The 16,204-nt window shown below is 46.2% G+C and overlaps 2 protein-coding genes and 1 long non-coding RNA gene across 12 annotated transcripts; 2 read left to right on the forward strand and 1 right to left on the reverse strand.

The window, feature by feature from the left end:
• The first annotated feature begins 380 nt into the window (after positions 1-380).
• LOC120827005 (uncharacterized) lies at positions 381-7,748 on the forward strand. 5 transcript variants are annotated; one of them, XM_078081335.1, is made up of 6 exons: positions 1,383-2,987; positions 3,091-3,145; positions 5,433-5,599; positions 5,937-6,032; positions 6,110-6,277; positions 6,664-7,748. In XM_078081335.1, the coding sequence occupies exons 3-6, from the start codon at positions 5,435-5,437 to the stop codon at positions 6,832-6,834; spliced, it is 600 nt and encodes a 199-aa protein (XP_077937461.1). In that variant the 5' UTR covers positions 1,383-2,987; positions 3,091-3,145; positions 5,433-5,434; the 3' UTR covers positions 6,835-7,748. The 5 variants fall into 5 exon arrangements, with proteins under 5 accessions (XP_077937463.1, XP_077937460.1, XP_077937461.1 ...); XM_078081337.1 differs by lacking the exons at positions 1,383-2,987; positions 3,091-3,145 and adding an exon at positions 381-515; XM_078081334.1 differs by lacking the exons at positions 1,383-2,987; positions 3,091-3,145 and adding an exon at positions 1,105-1,195.
• On the reverse strand, positions 5,168-6,776 carry LOC120827055 (uncharacterized). Its single transcript, XR_005713328.2, has 2 exons — positions 6,645-6,776; positions 5,168-6,295 (listed from the first exon to the last, which is right to left on the reverse strand). It is a non-coding gene; the product is annotated as an uncharacterized LOC120827055 (long non-coding RNA).
• Positions 7,749-9,566: 1,818 nt separating the features above from the next.
• LOC120827049 (serine/threonine-protein kinase SBK2) lies at positions 9,567-13,501 on the forward strand. Of its 6 annotated transcripts, none has more exons than XM_078081316.1 (6): positions 9,567-9,701; positions 9,795-9,950; positions 11,269-11,413; positions 11,490-11,692; positions 11,775-11,936; positions 12,245-13,501. In XM_078081316.1, the coding sequence occupies exons 2-6, from the start codon at positions 9,945-9,947 to the stop codon at positions 12,848-12,850; spliced, it is 1,122 nt and encodes a 373-aa protein (XP_077937442.1). In that variant the 5' UTR covers positions 9,567-9,701; positions 9,795-9,944; the 3' UTR covers positions 12,851-13,501. The 6 variants fall into 6 exon arrangements, with proteins under 6 accessions (XP_077937442.1, XP_077937443.1, XP_077937445.1 ...); XM_078081317.1 differs by having other exon boundaries at positions 9,826-9,950; XM_078081319.1 differs by lacking the exon at positions 11,775-11,936.
• Positions 13,502-16,204: the final 2,703 nt, after the last annotated feature.

The raw sequence follows: 16,204 nt of genomic DNA on the forward strand, positions 1-16,204 counted from the left end.
GCTGCTGTTATCCACGTTCAGGCGCGGAGGGTCGGGTCATTTCAGGATGCCGCTCCGGGTCAAGTATTGCGTATCGGTTTGATATCACAAGCAAATCAGAAGCTTCATGGAAACGTTCATGAGCGTCATTCCTCCAGACTTCAGTCTGCTGACGAGGCTTCAACTAAACCACGATCACTCAATGAAGTGAGTAACTAAACGCTTCTACAACTTTTGCTTTTCGGCAGATATTTCCCCACTCGGTGACATAAAAAGTCTGACTAACTTGTGACTTATTAGTTGGACCTGTTCCCAAACATTCCCGTTCTTTGTTTGTGTCTATGCAACGGGAAAAGTACCACCTGCATCATGGTTTTTATCAACGGCTGGATACAGGAGAGGTTTCATCCACTGAATCCACTGCGTCGGACATAAAAACGTGCGTCACAGCGGGGCGGGGAAGGCGGCCGAGGCCCGGCTTTGACTGACAGGTGGTTCAAGCCCATTGAGCCTTGTCAACTGAGCTGCAGATCCAGGTGACAATTGTTCACTTTGCTGCAGATGTAAATGTAGGCATTTTGATTTCAGCCACTTTAATCAGGTGTCAAAGTAGAGCGAGCGAACGATACCGAGCTGAGGCCATAACTCAGAGCTGGGTTTACGGCAGGTTCCCCGAGAAGGTTCCTCCTCACAGCTTTGTTTGCTTCATCGTCTGTCCTGAATGGGTCATTGATGGACTCTCTTGCCTTTCAGCTGCGAGCTTGTCTCTTTGAGTTAGCAGACGGAGGCCTGTGTAAGAAGACGTTTGGACACCGGACGAGATGTTTTAGTGCCACAAACGCTCATCGATGTGATAAGTAGATCTTTGTCACTCTGTGGCTCGGTTTTCCTTTTTAATAATCTACCGCATCCTGATGCTGCTTTCATTTTTATTCATGATTAACTTCACAATCGCCTCAGCAAAGAATGTCATTTGAGGCTTTTAGAGGAGGAGGGGGGGTAGGAGGGGGGGTAGGAGGGGGGGCATGAGGGGGTGTGTGTGGGGGGGGTTGATGCTTGCATGGCGGCGATGCCTGATGACTCAGGTGATGTGTCATGCAGCGATGCTTTAAAAGGGAACTTTCACACATGTCCACACACACAGTAACACACACACAAAGTACAGTACTGGACTGAAGAGGCTTGTTTACCACAGCGGCAGCCGGAAAGATGAAACGTAAGTTTGTTTCTCGTACTTCTGGATGTCGGAGTGTGAGTGTGCTTCACTGCACGTGGTCCTTCAGTCAGCGCGATGGGAGACAGTTTGTGAATGAATGTGTGTGTGTGTGTGTGTTTGACCTGGTTTATTTTTTGAATCCGACACTTTTTGGTGTCAGTGGGGCAGTGGTTGTGTGGTTGTGTGAATGTGTGTGTGTGTGTGTGTGTGTTTCGGGGGTCCCTGAGCTGTTTCTGTATAATTGTGTCCATCAGTATTAAACTTAAAGGACTAAAACAGAGACGCGTGAATGCTCGTAGTGTTGCTTTCTAAGGCAGACGGTCACTGTTGACCTCACTGATGAACGTCTGCAACCTTCATCTGAATGTGCTGACGTTCCTGGGAAAAGAAATGGTGTGTTCTTTATTTCAAACGCACAGAACAAAATAGAACTAAGCACAAGATTCTGAAAATGTGAAGCTCAATTATTAACAAAAAAACACTTTCACTTCACTTTCTATTAATTATAAACTCCAAAATCTGGAAGACTGCCGCTTTGATGATGACGTTAATGTTACACAACGTGTGTGTTTGTAGGCAGGTTTGTGGTACTAAGATCAGGAGCTCGTAGAGTAAAAGCCCGCCGTAACAGACCGCCTTCCGCCTGAAGGATTGTGTGTTTTCGTTAATGAAAAGTTGTAACCGGCGGGCAGCGGAGGTCTTCTCCCACAGCGCGACACAAAGCCGATCATTCGCTGATCACTGCAACCTGATGACTCGCAACAACAACGTGTCAGATGACACGCGGGGGGGGGTCAGGCAGCCAGACGATGATGTCATCCTCTCATGTTGTAATGTGATTTGCACTCTCACTGTATTCGGCCTCCGACACCGATTGTGTAGCTGCGGAAATGCGTCATTCTTCCTCAGCCAGTCGCTAACTCTCTGCCACGTCGCACCGCCTCGTTCCTGCTCGGAGCGAGAGAAAGTCTTCTACGTCGCCTCCACGACACCAGCAGGGGGGGGGGGGGGTCCCTGCGGCAAAAACGATGGTTTTTAACGCGTTAACGCGTTTTCATCGAATCCTCCAAACTGTCAAAGACGCCAAAAACTCTGATGGGAGCTGCGGTTTACACTGTTCAGAAAGCCGGAGGGGCATTAGGAACCAGTGCGACCAGCGCGGCGACGTTCCACAGTCAGCCAAACGTCTCGCCGCGGCTTCCACAGTTCCTAGAAGGTCTGCGGGTTTCTTCGGGTTTCATCGGTTGGCTTTGGGGGAAGTCGGCGCTTCCTGCCAGCCGCTGTTCACGTTCCTGACATAAAGAGGAGGCGTGTCGGACAGAGGTTCCAGCGCGCGGAGCGGGAGTGCGTCGGCGTGTGTTTGGCGTGCGCAGAGTAGATGGAGGACAATCCTTCCCCGAGCAGTTTGCTCTGCCAGAGACGTGACTGCACGCAGCAGCGCCCGGTACCACACCGGCTTTGTGCTGATGTTTTCTTTAGGAAAATCCCCACCAGCCTTATGATGGAATTCCAGAGTTTCCTTCCCCGCTGCAGTAACTTGTATTTAATGTGGTGTTTTGGCAGGAAGCCGCCATCTGTTTTCTTGTCATTTAGGCCATTAATGGGATTATATGTATTCACACAGTACTTCATTCATCTTCATTCATCTCGTGTGTGCAGTCGTTCAGAAAGAGTCAAGCTTCCACCTGTAGATGTTCTAACTCAACTCAGCCGTCTGTGGTGGAAAACGCTGCCACACTGACGAGACGGCCATTGGGGGCTTGAGGTCAAGGCCCAACTCAAAGTGATTCAGGTATTTGATGTTGTCTGTCGATCAGAGGCAGCACATTCCCACGTTCCAGATCTTGGAATAAGATCCAGACGTACTTGTTAATTCAATAAAGATTGTTTTGCAGCCGTTCTGGTTTTCCGCCTGCAGCGGAAAAACGAGCCTGAACAGGAATAAAGAAGGTAAAAAAAACGTGATTGGGATGAAATCTGGTCAGAGTCAGGGGTCAGGGGTCAGGGGTCAGGCTTTACTGTTCTGTGTAAACTGAAATTTGATCATTTTTACATTTATAGAAGTAGTGTCCTTTGTTAATCATGGGACTAACTGTAACTACACCGTGGTGTAAAGTGTTCTGCTTGATTGTCGCTGCAAAAAAACACATGAAACCGTCAAAAGACAAAACGTCTATTATTTTAAGGAAAAGCAATGAAGGGTTTTTATGAACAAAATTGAAACGAAGTCTGAACATTATTTTGCTGAATAGACAAAAATGCATAAAAAGCCCCTAAGTTGATCTCTTGCACTCCAAACAAAAACCGGACCACCCTCTCTGTGACCTTTGACCTTAAAGTAGCTGCTGCCTGAATGACAGTAAGAGTGTTTAAAGTGCTCCGTGTCAGACAAAGCGAGGAGTGCAGCCGGACGGCGTCGTCACGGTGACGTGACACGCGGGGAATGATGTGAGTCACGGTGCAGCACCAGCTCCCTTCTCCTTTACACCAGGAGGCCCACAGCGGGGCGGCGGGGGGGGGGGGGGGGGGGGCAAAGCGTTCCTCACATTCCTTCACCCTGATCCTACACCTACAGACCGTTCACTCCTTTGTTGATTTACAGACGTGCAGCGTCTTGGTTGAGGTCCTGCTTCGTTGCGCGGAGATCGTCGGCGATTTTAGAAAGCAGCAGAAGGGACCGAGACAAAGCAAACCTCAGAGGACTTATTCACTCTCCGGTTGACTGAAGGAGATGACAGCCGGACGTTTCATTTCCGTGTGTTTGTCAGAACGCAGGATGAGGCGTTCAAAGACAGGAGGCCCGTTGATTCCTGAGAGATTACTCAGACTCTAAACATTGAGTCTTGTGTTTCCTTCTCTCACTGAAACGCAACGTCTTCATATCTAGTACTATTATTATTATTATTATAACACTTTTAAATGTACTCATCCTTTCATTTATCCATTATTTTACTTAGGACATGAAGGCGTTGGTACATTTTGATTAAGTGCAAAGGGTGAATTGTTGAGATATTCCAGCCGCGGTTTATTTATCAGGCTTTTAATACATAAAAACACAACATTGCACCTGAACATATCTGTTGGGTACATGTGTGTGTCCATCATTGTGTTGGTGTGTTTGTCTATGTGCATCCATGCAGATCTTTACGAATGAAGGATGTATGTCACGTATCTGTTCCTTTAGCTCATGTTCATGTGCACATGTGTGTGGAGGGGCGGGGGGGGGGGGGGGCAGTTGTTATATCAAAGCAGGAGGTCAAAGCCCTGAGAGTCATGGTGCTGTTTGTGCCTCCTGTTCCTGAACGAAAAGTGCATTTCTTATTAAATATATATAAAATAAAATAACTCCAAACTGCTGATTCAAACTTCTGAAACCAGAAAACGTTGACCAATGGTTCAAATGGCTGTAATGTGAAAGGTGTCGTCTTTTAGATTGAATGAGATTACAGGTTTAATGATTGTTAGTGATTTTAGTGGAGGTAGAGTCTGAAGAGGTGTGTCTTTGCGGCGGAAGATGAGGCTCTCTGCGGCCCTGATGTCACCAGAGAGCTCGTTCCATTCCAGATAAACCCACGAACAATTATCGCTGAGGCTTCAGAGGCGTCATCCAGGCGTCCAGGGCTTCCGCTCCGTTGGCCTCTTTCCAGCAGCCGGAAACGGTTTTCGGTGACGAAGCTCTGAAGTCAAACTGACAGCAGGCGAGAGATTACAGCTGAACTCAATTGAGCCTCTGGGTTTTGCGGGAGGACGAGACCAAGAACGGAACTGAGAGTAGACTTTTACTCATCAGGGGACGAGAAACACGACCAGTCTGACCTATTTTGGTCTCTAAACTTTTGATCACACTCAATCTCTAGTTGGAGCTCATGCGCTGAAGATTGGTCTAAACCGACTATATGACCGAGTCACAGAAGAATTAACTGACAGCGACGCTGAAACGTCATTATTTTCTTTAGATTTGCGACTGCAGTGTTCTTTTGTCCGATATTAGGCCTGTTTATTTATTTGTGCACAGTCATTTACATTTCAGAGGTTGTTGCTGTTATTCAGACACAGAAACATAAGAAAACAGAGTCCTGTTCCACAAATACTGAAATTATCGTCATAAAAATGAAAGAAAAAAGTTTCTCCGCTGAGACGACAAAACACAACCGTTGCAGAAAAAAAAACGACAACCAGAAAACAAAGAAACGTGACAGCAACAGTCTTTTAAAACAATCTCTTCTTGTCTTTTCAGTAATGCATGGCTCCGCCCCTCGTCTCCTCCACCTGCTGCTATTGGCTGAGCTGTTTGTCCGTTCGTCGCCGCGGCCCGCCCACTGCTCGCCGCTCTGTGGGATGTTCAGGCCGATGGTCCTACAGCTCAACAGCTTGAACAACATGTCCAAAAAACTCCACCACTTGGTGAGACCAGCTATAATTATGGACATTTAAATATTTGTATGTGTTTATACAAGAATTTTATTACTTTAACTATGACATTAAAAAAAAATCCTTTTCAGCAGTTGATGTGCGATGTAGTAATGTACAAAATAAATATTTTCCATTCCAACACAATGCAGTCCAGATCCACACAACACTGACAAAAAGGAAAATATGTTTGTTCTTATGGCAGTTTTTTCAGTCATCTATATGACGACGCGTTTTTTTTTTCTCCCCCGCTGTTTAAAATCACAGCTGTTCTGTTTTCCAATGTAATGTGTTTTTAAGCAACATTCCTGCGCCATTATGTTCCCACCAGACGGACCATGAACTCGTGATCTTTGAGGGTGTGGAACACCGACTGGACGACCTTCCTCACATCCAACACACCGCGGCGCATTTCAGCTCACTGAAGGTAACGATTCTTACAACCGGGAAACGCGACTTGTGCTGAGCGGGATCTTAAATGGTTGATTTTAAATGTCTCCACAGGTGAACGAGTCACTCTCCCAGCTGTTGCGTTACACCCGGTCCTTCAGGCTGCACGTTGATTGGTTGAAAACAGCCAAAGAAAACGTCAGTTTGTCCTCTCGGTCCACAGGGGGCGCCGGAGCGCACCTCCTCCGGCTGTCCGACCTCCTCACCGCGTCTCTTCTCCAGGTGAGGCGACCAGCGCGTCTTATTCGCCGCATGGGGGGAAAAAAATGGTTTAAAAATAAAGGAATAAAAGTTACAACTATTTATAAATTCAAAATAAACCTGAATTTATAAAGAAATTAAATATAAAGCCTGAAAGTTGCAGACGGAAAGGGAAAACACAGAAAACGACCCGTGAATGACTGAAAGAGAATTGCTTGACAAAAAGAAAGAAAGAAATTGAAATGCTGGAAAATTATTCCATAACATTACAATTCATTCAGCATCATCATATTACAGTTCAAATTGTCTCATTAACACCAGCGCATCTAATTCACACATACATGAACTCACAGTGCTAATTATTAACAATGATTTAGGGATTTCACACCTGACCTCTCCGTCCTCAGATGGGAGAGGAGGTTCCTCCTTCGCTGTCCCCCCCCCTGGCTCCCATCTCCACGGCCTTCGACGTCCTCCGCTTCTCCGTCGAGATGTCCGAGCGGCTGATGGTCTTCTGTAACTGGTCGAAAAGAGTCCTGCTGCGTCTCCAGAGACTCTGCGACTGCCCGAGACGTTAAAGCTCTGGCCCCAGCCAGCAGGCGCCGCCCCCCCCTCCCTATTTATATGCTATGTGTTTACTTAACATCAGGGATTGTTGGGTCCCCCCAGCTCTTGTCCCGCCCGAAGCACGTTGACAACCATCGGGTTGTCATCAGGACGGGTGCGGCATAAAAAGTGGTGCGACCATTCGAGGTCCCCAGAAGAACCCTCCTGACTTTGGCGATTCCCGTACTTTGCCTCGACCCCCACCGGCAGGTTGATACGTGTTGATCTTTTTATAATTGTTGGCTGGATTTGTTGCAGACACTCATGTCCATCAGGTCAAACTTTAAATGAGTCTGATACTTTGGTTCATGACCAAATGCCTGCGGAGCTAATGACATTCCCGTCTGTGTTTATTTTTATATTTTGTACGATTCAGCAAACGTTGTCATGCTGACATGCTGAACCAGGGTGCACAGGCGTCGTCATCACCGGCATATAATTTGTCGCAGGAGTGACCAGATGTTTGGTTTTAGGTGCTTTGATTCAGCAGTTAAAGCAGAATAAGTTGGTAACGTGTTCTTAAGAAATGTGTCATATCTCTTTTTTTAAAATGTGCCGTAGTGATGCAGTGTGCAGAGGAACCCCAACCGGTGACCTTTACTCCCTACGAGGCTGTTTACATTCACAGTGCCTGTTCCGGTCCAGGAACGACCAGAAAACTACTCCTGTTGTTTTATACTTATTTAGGATGCTATTTATAAGCTTTTATATATTATTGCGTGAGATGCAGGCATCTCGTTTGTTTTCCATGAGTTATCTATTATGTCATATTTAATATTAATAATAAAGTATTGTCATAGTAATGACTTTTCACAGTATTATTTATATATTTTGCTTTTGTATCTTTGACATGAAGAACTGAATAAAGTTTTACACTTGAAAGAAAGATCTCCGTGGTTGAAGTCCTCCTTGCTATGCACCACCCAGTGGAAGCACTCTTGGTGTTGAAAGTAAACACCACGTATCTGTGTAAAGTAATAAAGCTCGACGGCACATCTCACAGCCTCCTCCTCCGTTTTAAAGTACCCTCACGCAGCGAAAATTGAATTTCCTTTGAATTTCATGTTCAATTTCTGCAAGTAACAAATAATCTTTTTTTAAATTCACTTCAATCTGTAAATGAAACAAGTCAGTAAAGTTCTTCTGAGGACAATTGTTCTGGCACTAGAAGAGAGCACTGTCGCTTTAAGAGAGATCACTGTGGCTTTAAGAGAAAGCACTGTGGCTTTAAGAGAGAGCACTGTGGCTTTAAGAGAGATCACTGTGGCTTTAAGAGAAAGCACTGTGGCTTTAAGAGAGAGCACTGTGGCTTTAAGAGAGAGCACTGTGGCTTTAAGAGAGATCACTGTGGCTTTAAGAGAGAGCACTGTGGCTTTAAGAGAGAGCACTGTGGCTTTAAGAGAGATCACTGTGGCTTTAAGAGAGATCACTGTGGCTTTAAGAGAGATCACTGTGGCTTTAAGAGAGATCACTGTGGCTTTAAGAGAGATCACTGTGGCTTTAAGAGAGATCACTGTGGCTTTAAGAGAGATCACTGTGGCTTTAAGAGAGATCACTGTGGCTTTAAGAGAGAGCACTGTGGCTTTAAGAGAGAGCACTGTGGCTTTAAGAGAGATCACTGTGGCTTTAAGAGAGAGCACTGTGGCTTTAAGAGAGAGCACTGTGGCTTTAAGAGAGATCACTGTGGCTTTAAGAGAGATCACTGTGGCTTTAAGAGAGAGCACTGTGGCTTTAAGAGAGAGCACTGTGGCTTTAAGAGAGAGCACTGTGGCTTTAAGAGAGAGCACTGTGGCTTTAAGAGAGAGCACTGTGGCTTTAAGAGAGAGCACTGTGGCTTTAAGAGAGAGCACTGTGGCTTTAAGAGAGAGCACTGTGGCTTTAAGGGAAAAAAATGTGCTTATACAGAAGGTTAATAAAAGTTACTCAATGAAATGGACGGGGGGGGGGGGGGGGGTGGATTACCGGGTGATAGAGGGACATAATCCTGGACTAGGAATAGAAAAGAGAGGCCAAAATAAAGACGTGTTTTGTACCCAGAGAGACAGAGAGCAACATGTGATTGTTGTTGGCATGTTGGCAGACAGATAGACAGCTTGTGTCATCTGGATGCCACAGGACAGGGGAGAAACAACACACACACACACACACACACCTGTTTTATGCTGTTCTTCCTTCAGCTGCCAGAGGACACAGTCTGCAGATCACGGTCAATACGCAGCTGGATTCATATTCCTCCGACACAAGAAGGAAAAGACACAACTTGACAAAGAACTATTTGACTAGAGCTCCTCTGACTTTTATCCAGACGTCTGTGTTATTGGTGCTTTTTCCACATTGACTTGTGCCACAATCTACGTCGGTTCTATGCAATCAGACCACTAAACCCAATTATTCTCAAGTTTGATATTTTTCTTATCCATATTTCTGCAAACATGGACTTGAATGTTACACTCTTCTATTATAGTGGTGTGTCTCTTGATTGTGCTGCACTCTCAATAACGCAGGTTCAAGCGACACCACTTGGTCGGGTTCAGTAAAAGACCATATTTTGGTTGAAGTGGTTATTTGTCTCCGTTTGTACAAGTCCTTGTGTTTGACCCGCCCGTGAGGGTCAGTGAGAGTTGAATAGCCTTTAGAACCTCAAAACCGTCACAGTTCATGCAAACCCAATGCTGTACATGCTGTGTACAAACAGCGCGGCCACACTCACGCATGGAATCGTGCATACGAACACACTCGGTCCCGGGCGTCCTTGCTTGCACACACGGCTAAGCGGGAAGGAAGGGAGGAAGGAACACACACACAAGGACCCTCTGTAGCGTCCAGGGGAGGAGCGGAGGTGAGGACAGACATGAGATGTGACATTCAGACGTTCAGTGTGGAGAGCTTCTCCTCCAACTGAGAAGCCAACACACATCTCTCTCTCTCTCAGACTGAGGCGCGCTGTTTTTTTTGTGCTGAAGGAGGAAACAAGTGCAACAGAAGTGAAGGATTTCCTGACAGGTGCACCTGGTAAATGAAGGGAATTTATGCTGCACAGATTAGTGACTGAAGGTCAACGGCGCCGAACCGCGGCTGCAGAATGACGGTAAGACAAAGAATGATGAAGATACAACTAGATGCAAAAAAAAAAGCTTCACTATTGTTACGATTGATTCTTTTTTAAAACTGTTGTTGGCTTTTAAAGTCATTTGTTACTTATTGTGAATAAAACAATATTCATGAAGTTATTTTGTTAAATTGAGGCTCTGGTGTCTCAATACCACACTGATGATGAACATATTTATACTGGTGTTTCTAATCATAATTCTCACACACAAATAACTTGTTTGGTTTTATTAGATGCTGGACCTTGTTGAAATGGTTAGTGCAACATGTATATATATATATATATATATATATATATATATATATATATATATATATATGTTAGTGAAAGGCAGAGGAGGGGAAGGAGAAGCAGAAGCTCAAGCATTTGTTGTTGGCATGTAGGTGTCGTTTTACAGGCTTTAGCTCCAACTCTACGCTGATGATCCCGTCCTTCATCACGATGTGTTCCTGCTCCCCAGAGATCAACTTCCATGGAGGACACACACACTCAGTCATTCCAACCTCTGTGCGTGTATGCGTGTGTGTGTGCGTGTGTGCGTGTGTGCGTGTGTGCATGTGTGTGTGTGTGTGTAGGTCTGTGGGGGATCAGACAGGCAGAGGAACCTCAATGCAAAAGAGAAGTGTATGAGAATTGGACTTTACTTTATGTCCACTTTGATTTACTTCACTAATACTAAACATTTAAACTTTAGAAACATTTTAGAACATTTTAGCGCTTTTTAGAAACATTTAAACTATAAATGTGTTCACATGTGGATCAGACTCTCTGCTGCACTGTCCTGGCAACGCAGAATGTTTCTTTATAACTTTTATTCAATTGATTTCTAGCAAAAATGATGTACGAATGTTGCGTCTGGGGGGGTCGGGGGTCACGGCCTCTAATGAGCGGGAATGAGCCGCCCCCGCCGGGGCCCCGGGGTGCGTTCCAGACAAAACAAAGATGGGTGTGGGTGAGAGAAATAGGGGTGGGGGGGTGGGAGGGTAGTAGGGGTTCTATTAACAGACTTTCTCATCCCCGGGGATCGCTGTTGCTGCCGTCGCCATGACGAAAGTCAACACTGGCGACGGGCGAGGCGCATTTCAAAGGGTCGTGGGGGATTTCACTCCCCGCACAGGCATTTTGATACTCACCCATCGGTGTTAAATATAGACTTCTGGTTTTGTTTACTGATTCATGTACTCCGTAAACATCACAGGGCTTCTTGTTTCACGGGAGGACGCCGACATCGAGGTGTGAAAAACGCCAGTGATGATGACAAACGTGTGTGTGTGTGTGTGTGTGTGTGTGCGCTCAGGCTGCCGCGAAGCTCCTGGATGAGATGTGCCACCTGGCGGCTCAGTCTCTGACGGCGATGGACACGTCGGAGCACTTCCGGGTGGTGAAGCTGCTCGGCGAAGGCTCGTACGGGAAAGTCATGCTGGCCGTGCACCGGCAGAGAGGTGAGGGAGACTAACGCACCGGCAACACAAAGATGAAAAGGCCGAAGATCAGCATCCGTCCCGTGTGTCCTCCAAGGTACCCCGATGGCTCTGAAGTTCTTCCCCCGCGAGTCCACGTCCCTCTTCTCCTTCCTGAGGGAGTACAACCTCTCGCTGTCCTTCTGCACCCACCCGTCCCTCACCAGGGCGCTGGGGATCGCCTACTCCACGCCGTCCCACTACGTCTTCGCCCAGCAGGCCAGCCTCTTCGGAGACCTCTACGACGTCATCCTGCCCGAGGTGCGTGTCCTTGTTTCACGTCGCGTGAGGTGTGAGTTTCGGTACAGGCCTACGACTCACAACCCACCCCCCCTCCCCCCAGGTTGGCATGGCGGAGGACTCCTGTCAGCGGGTGGTGTCCCAGCTCTGCGGCGCTCTGTCCCACCTGCACTCCCTTGGTTTCGTCCACAGAGACCTCAAACCGGAGAACGTGTTCCTGTGCGACTCCGCCTGCCGCTGGGTCAAACTGGGAGACTTCGGCATGGTGGGCACAAAACAAAACGTTAATGATCTAAATGTGCTCGCGATACGTGTTTGAGGCACAGTTGAATTATTAACTTCTTCTCCAGCAGTCCCACGAAAATATTTGGCCTCACCTCTGACCCATAAGGCAAACTGGCCCGAAACTGCTACGGATTCATAATGGCGTTCGGTTGCTTAATAACGAGGTAAATTGGCCAAAGCCAAAGAAAGAGAGGATGTGAAGCAGGTGAAACTAAAACAGTCCGGGATTCAAAGAATAGCAAACCCTCCTTTTTGTTTTACTTTAATTCATTTGTTCTTCTCCCCCAGGTGAAGGCCGCGGGCACCAAGGTCCCGGAGGTCTGGTACAGCTCCCCTTACTGCACCCCTGAGTCCGAGGTCGCCCGCGGCAACGAGGACAGCTGGAGCGCCGGGAGCGCCGCCGAGAGCGCCGCCAAGCCGGGCGGGGAGAGGAAAAAGACGGCCAGAGTTTGGGTGTCGGTGGAGCCCAGCACGGACACCTGGGCCCTGGGGGTCCTCACCTACGCCATGCTCACCGGCGCTCACCCGTGGGCCGAGACCGCCGGCGACTGCCAGTCGTACCTGAGGTACCGGGAGTGGTCCGACGGAGCAAAAGGCCCCGACGACGAGCTGGACGTGTGGGCGGAGCCTCAAGGGAAGGGTGGTTTGGTGGAGGAGGGGCCTCCCGTGGCGCCCCAGTTTGCGTGTTTCACCCCGCTGGCATGCCGCTTCTTCAGGACGCTCCTGGACCCGAGGCCCCGCCTCCGCGGGCGACCCGAGGTGGCGCTGAACTACCTCGGAGGGGTGTGGGTGATGGAGAAGGAGCGGGCGAGGCTGGAGGAGGAGAGGAAGAAGAGCGGAGGGAAAGTGGCCATCAGGAGCATGAAGGAGAAGGAGGGGAGAGGAGAGAGATGAGGAGTCAAAACCATCACTTTATGGTTTAGCAACTATTTGCATTGTGCCTTTAAAAGCTATTCATCAGATCCTCTGGCTCAGATTGTAGGTCAAATCTTTCTGGAATCCCCACTCAGTTGTTAAATTTTAATGGGCCAATGTTTCATACAATTACTAATAATAAACATACACATTATAGTTCAGTTATAGTATTTGTAAATATAATATATTAAATAGTTCTAATATTTCAATGTTCAGGATATTTAGGTGTGACAGAGAAACTTCAATCTCCTGGGATGGCATTGGTTGATTCATTATTTTAACAATATATTTGCAATATACAGAATATATATAGATATGTATGTATATTTACATATTAACATTGGAAAAATACTGTAACCGCTGCACTTCTGGGGATGATTAGTGTTTATTAGTGCTGTAAAAATAATATGCTATCATGTCCTTGTAAAGGGCTCCACATCTATATTTGGGTTTCGGCCTTAGAGCGTATTCATCATAGCAGGTTATGAACTGCATTTAGACTGCCCAGTTTTTATAGCCATCAACGGGGGCAGGGGGGGGGGGCAGACCTGGTTTCAAGTAATACAATAGTATTTCAAAGGGTACGAATATTATATTTATTATATAATAAATGTATATATAATGTCAAAATAGTAATAGTTATAATGATATTCACAGGCTACAGACTCACTTTATATGTACATGTATTACTTTTAATGTATCAAACTCCTTATGACTAGTTTAGGGTTTTAGATAAGTCACATTTTTGTAAAAGGCTCTCACACACAAAGATATCCCACACACACACACACACACACACACACACACACACACACGGGCACGACCATCTGGAGACCTTCCCAGATGTTTTCAAAAACAGATGCGCTGTTGTAAATGTGACACTACGACCTTTCAGCGGTTGCTTTGTCGACGGGGAGGAGAGGATTTTCCCCCCCGAGGCCGCGGAGAAAATGTTTAGTCTTTGACTTGTGAGAGACGCTGAGGTCAAAGGGCAACCGCGTTGACCTGCTGACGAGTCACACCGTATAAGCTGAGCCGGAAACCAAAAAACACATACAAACGGAATGTGCTTCTACCTCCAGATCACTTAAACAAAAGAGCACATAATTATAGAAGAACCTTCATTTAAAGCTTTTAAGAGCTCACATTGTATTTGATGATTTTAATGATCATGGAATAACTAAAGAAGTGCTGTGATCTCAGGTATCAGTTTAACTACAGTAAATCTGAGTAAAGTTGATGCCTTGTTTACGTAAACCTTCTGAAGAACAAAATGACAACCGTATCGTATATCATCAGCATATCATGTTACACAACCTCGGGACTCATTTTGTTGTCTCGATATCAGCTTGTGAAACGTGCACGCTCACAAAGCCAAACAAACAGGCTGGTGTTTGTTTTTATTGGACAGCTGACATGAGGGGGACGCAAAGTTTCCGCCCACAGGCAGTAAATAAAAACTACACGGACACCTGATCCGCTCCTGACGTTTCACCTGAGACGAGAGAATCCGACGAACGGACCGTGAACGCATCAATTAAAAGAATGCAGACGTCGCTGAACGCAACACGTCGTGTTATTTTTGCCCGCAGGGGGAATTGACGCGCGCCTGCTGACTGAAGTCTGCGTGGTGCTGTCACGCGCCTTATTATCGTGCTGCCTTCAGGGGCCGCGGGAAACATTTCCGTCCGTCAGCGCTCAAAGCTGATGACGTCACCTCCTGTCTGGGCGTCACACATGCTCAGTAAAGAGAAAAGATCTTAAAATGAGTTATAAAGAGCGTATATATATCACACGTTTACTCATTAGTCGGTGTATGAATTATTATGTTTGGCTTTCTCTCTTCTAAGCTGTTTGAAAAAGGAACGATGCTGCAGGATTCCAGCCAAAGAAGAGAACAGCATCCACAAAATGATTAATAACAAGACATCTCACGTCCTTCGAAAGGATTTATTGCCTCTTTCTCATTACATCGGTCATCAAAAGGGTCAGTTGAGGGATTTTTCAGCCAAAGTGGAATGAGTGAGAAATAGGAGACATTTATTTTATACATTTGAGCAACGTAAAAAACAACACGCGTTAATCATCGCAGCAGCAGTTCACACAGCGGCTGTGAGACGTGTGCACAGACATCCGTTAAAAAAAGGAAAGTGTTACATTTCGACTTTCTGTCTGTTCTGCACAACAACTAACGAATAATCTGCTGCCATTGAGACATCCAGCATCCGAAGAAAAGATGCTCATTTGGTGGTTCATCCTGAAAGCGTTTTTTTTCTTTTAAAGTCACTGAAATAAACCACATCGGCTGTGGTAAACTCCAAAGTGTGGAGACGTGTTAAATGAACAGTTACACATTCAAGGAGGAAAAAGGGGTTAAATGGTGCGACTTTGTTTTCTTCCTTTAGGACAGAGCCCGGCTAACCGTTTGCCCCCATTCACAGTCTCAAAGGCACTTTGCCTTGAAGTGTGTTCTTTTTAAAGAGCAGCTGTTACAGAATTCAAAGTGTCAATCTGGTGGACAAAATGCACATCCAATGCAAAAAGCAGGGCTGTGATGATGCAATGCTCCAAGTTGCATCTCCCAGGCTGAACATGACTTCATGATGACTAACTGGATTTCTTTTCAAATCAAAATATTCATCAGAGGGGAATCCTATTGGTCGGGCTGAGGAAGACCTGGTAGTTTGTATTAACGGCCCGCTAAACTTGCTATAATAATAACAATAATAATAATAATAATAAGCTCAGTTTGTAGCTCATTATTTTTTGTAAAAATGCAATTAATTCACAGAAATGATAAACTCGTGTTTGGATCTTGCAACTGCTCCACCCAGTAGTAAACACAAACATGACATTGTAAACATAAAATGTGTAGATTTAACACGGCAGACGTTAATGTCATTAGGCCCTGCATACATATTTATATAAACACATCTTATAACAACGATGTGCAAAGGGTGGAGGACAGAAGGCCTGATGGAGGTGATTTAAACGGAAGGATGCGTCTGCATTCATTGGAAAAACTGCAATAATGTTCCAGCTTAGAACGACTGAGTCGGTGCTCCTTCACACGGCGTTCTGGGTCCTCTGATGCTCAAGATATTTGTTTATAATCTGGGGGGTCGTCGTGGCGCCGCCGGGGGTAGAGAAGGTGTGCTGGGGAACCACAAGGTTGGTGGTTCGAGTCCCGGCTGCCCCGTGTCCCATGTCAAAGTGTCCCTGACACGCAAGACACCTGACCCCTAATTGCTCCCCGGGCGGAATGTAAGAAACACGGGTTAAAAATGTAATGGAAGTCGCTTTGGATAAAAGCGTCAGCTAAATGACCTGTAA

This window comes from Gasterosteus aculeatus, chromosome 10 (assembly GCF_964276395.1).
Source record: "Gasterosteus aculeatus chromosome 10, fGasAcu3.hap1.1, whole genome shotgun sequence".
Classification (NCBI taxonomy): Eukaryota; Metazoa; Chordata; class Actinopteri; order Perciformes; family Gasterosteidae; genus Gasterosteus; species Gasterosteus aculeatus.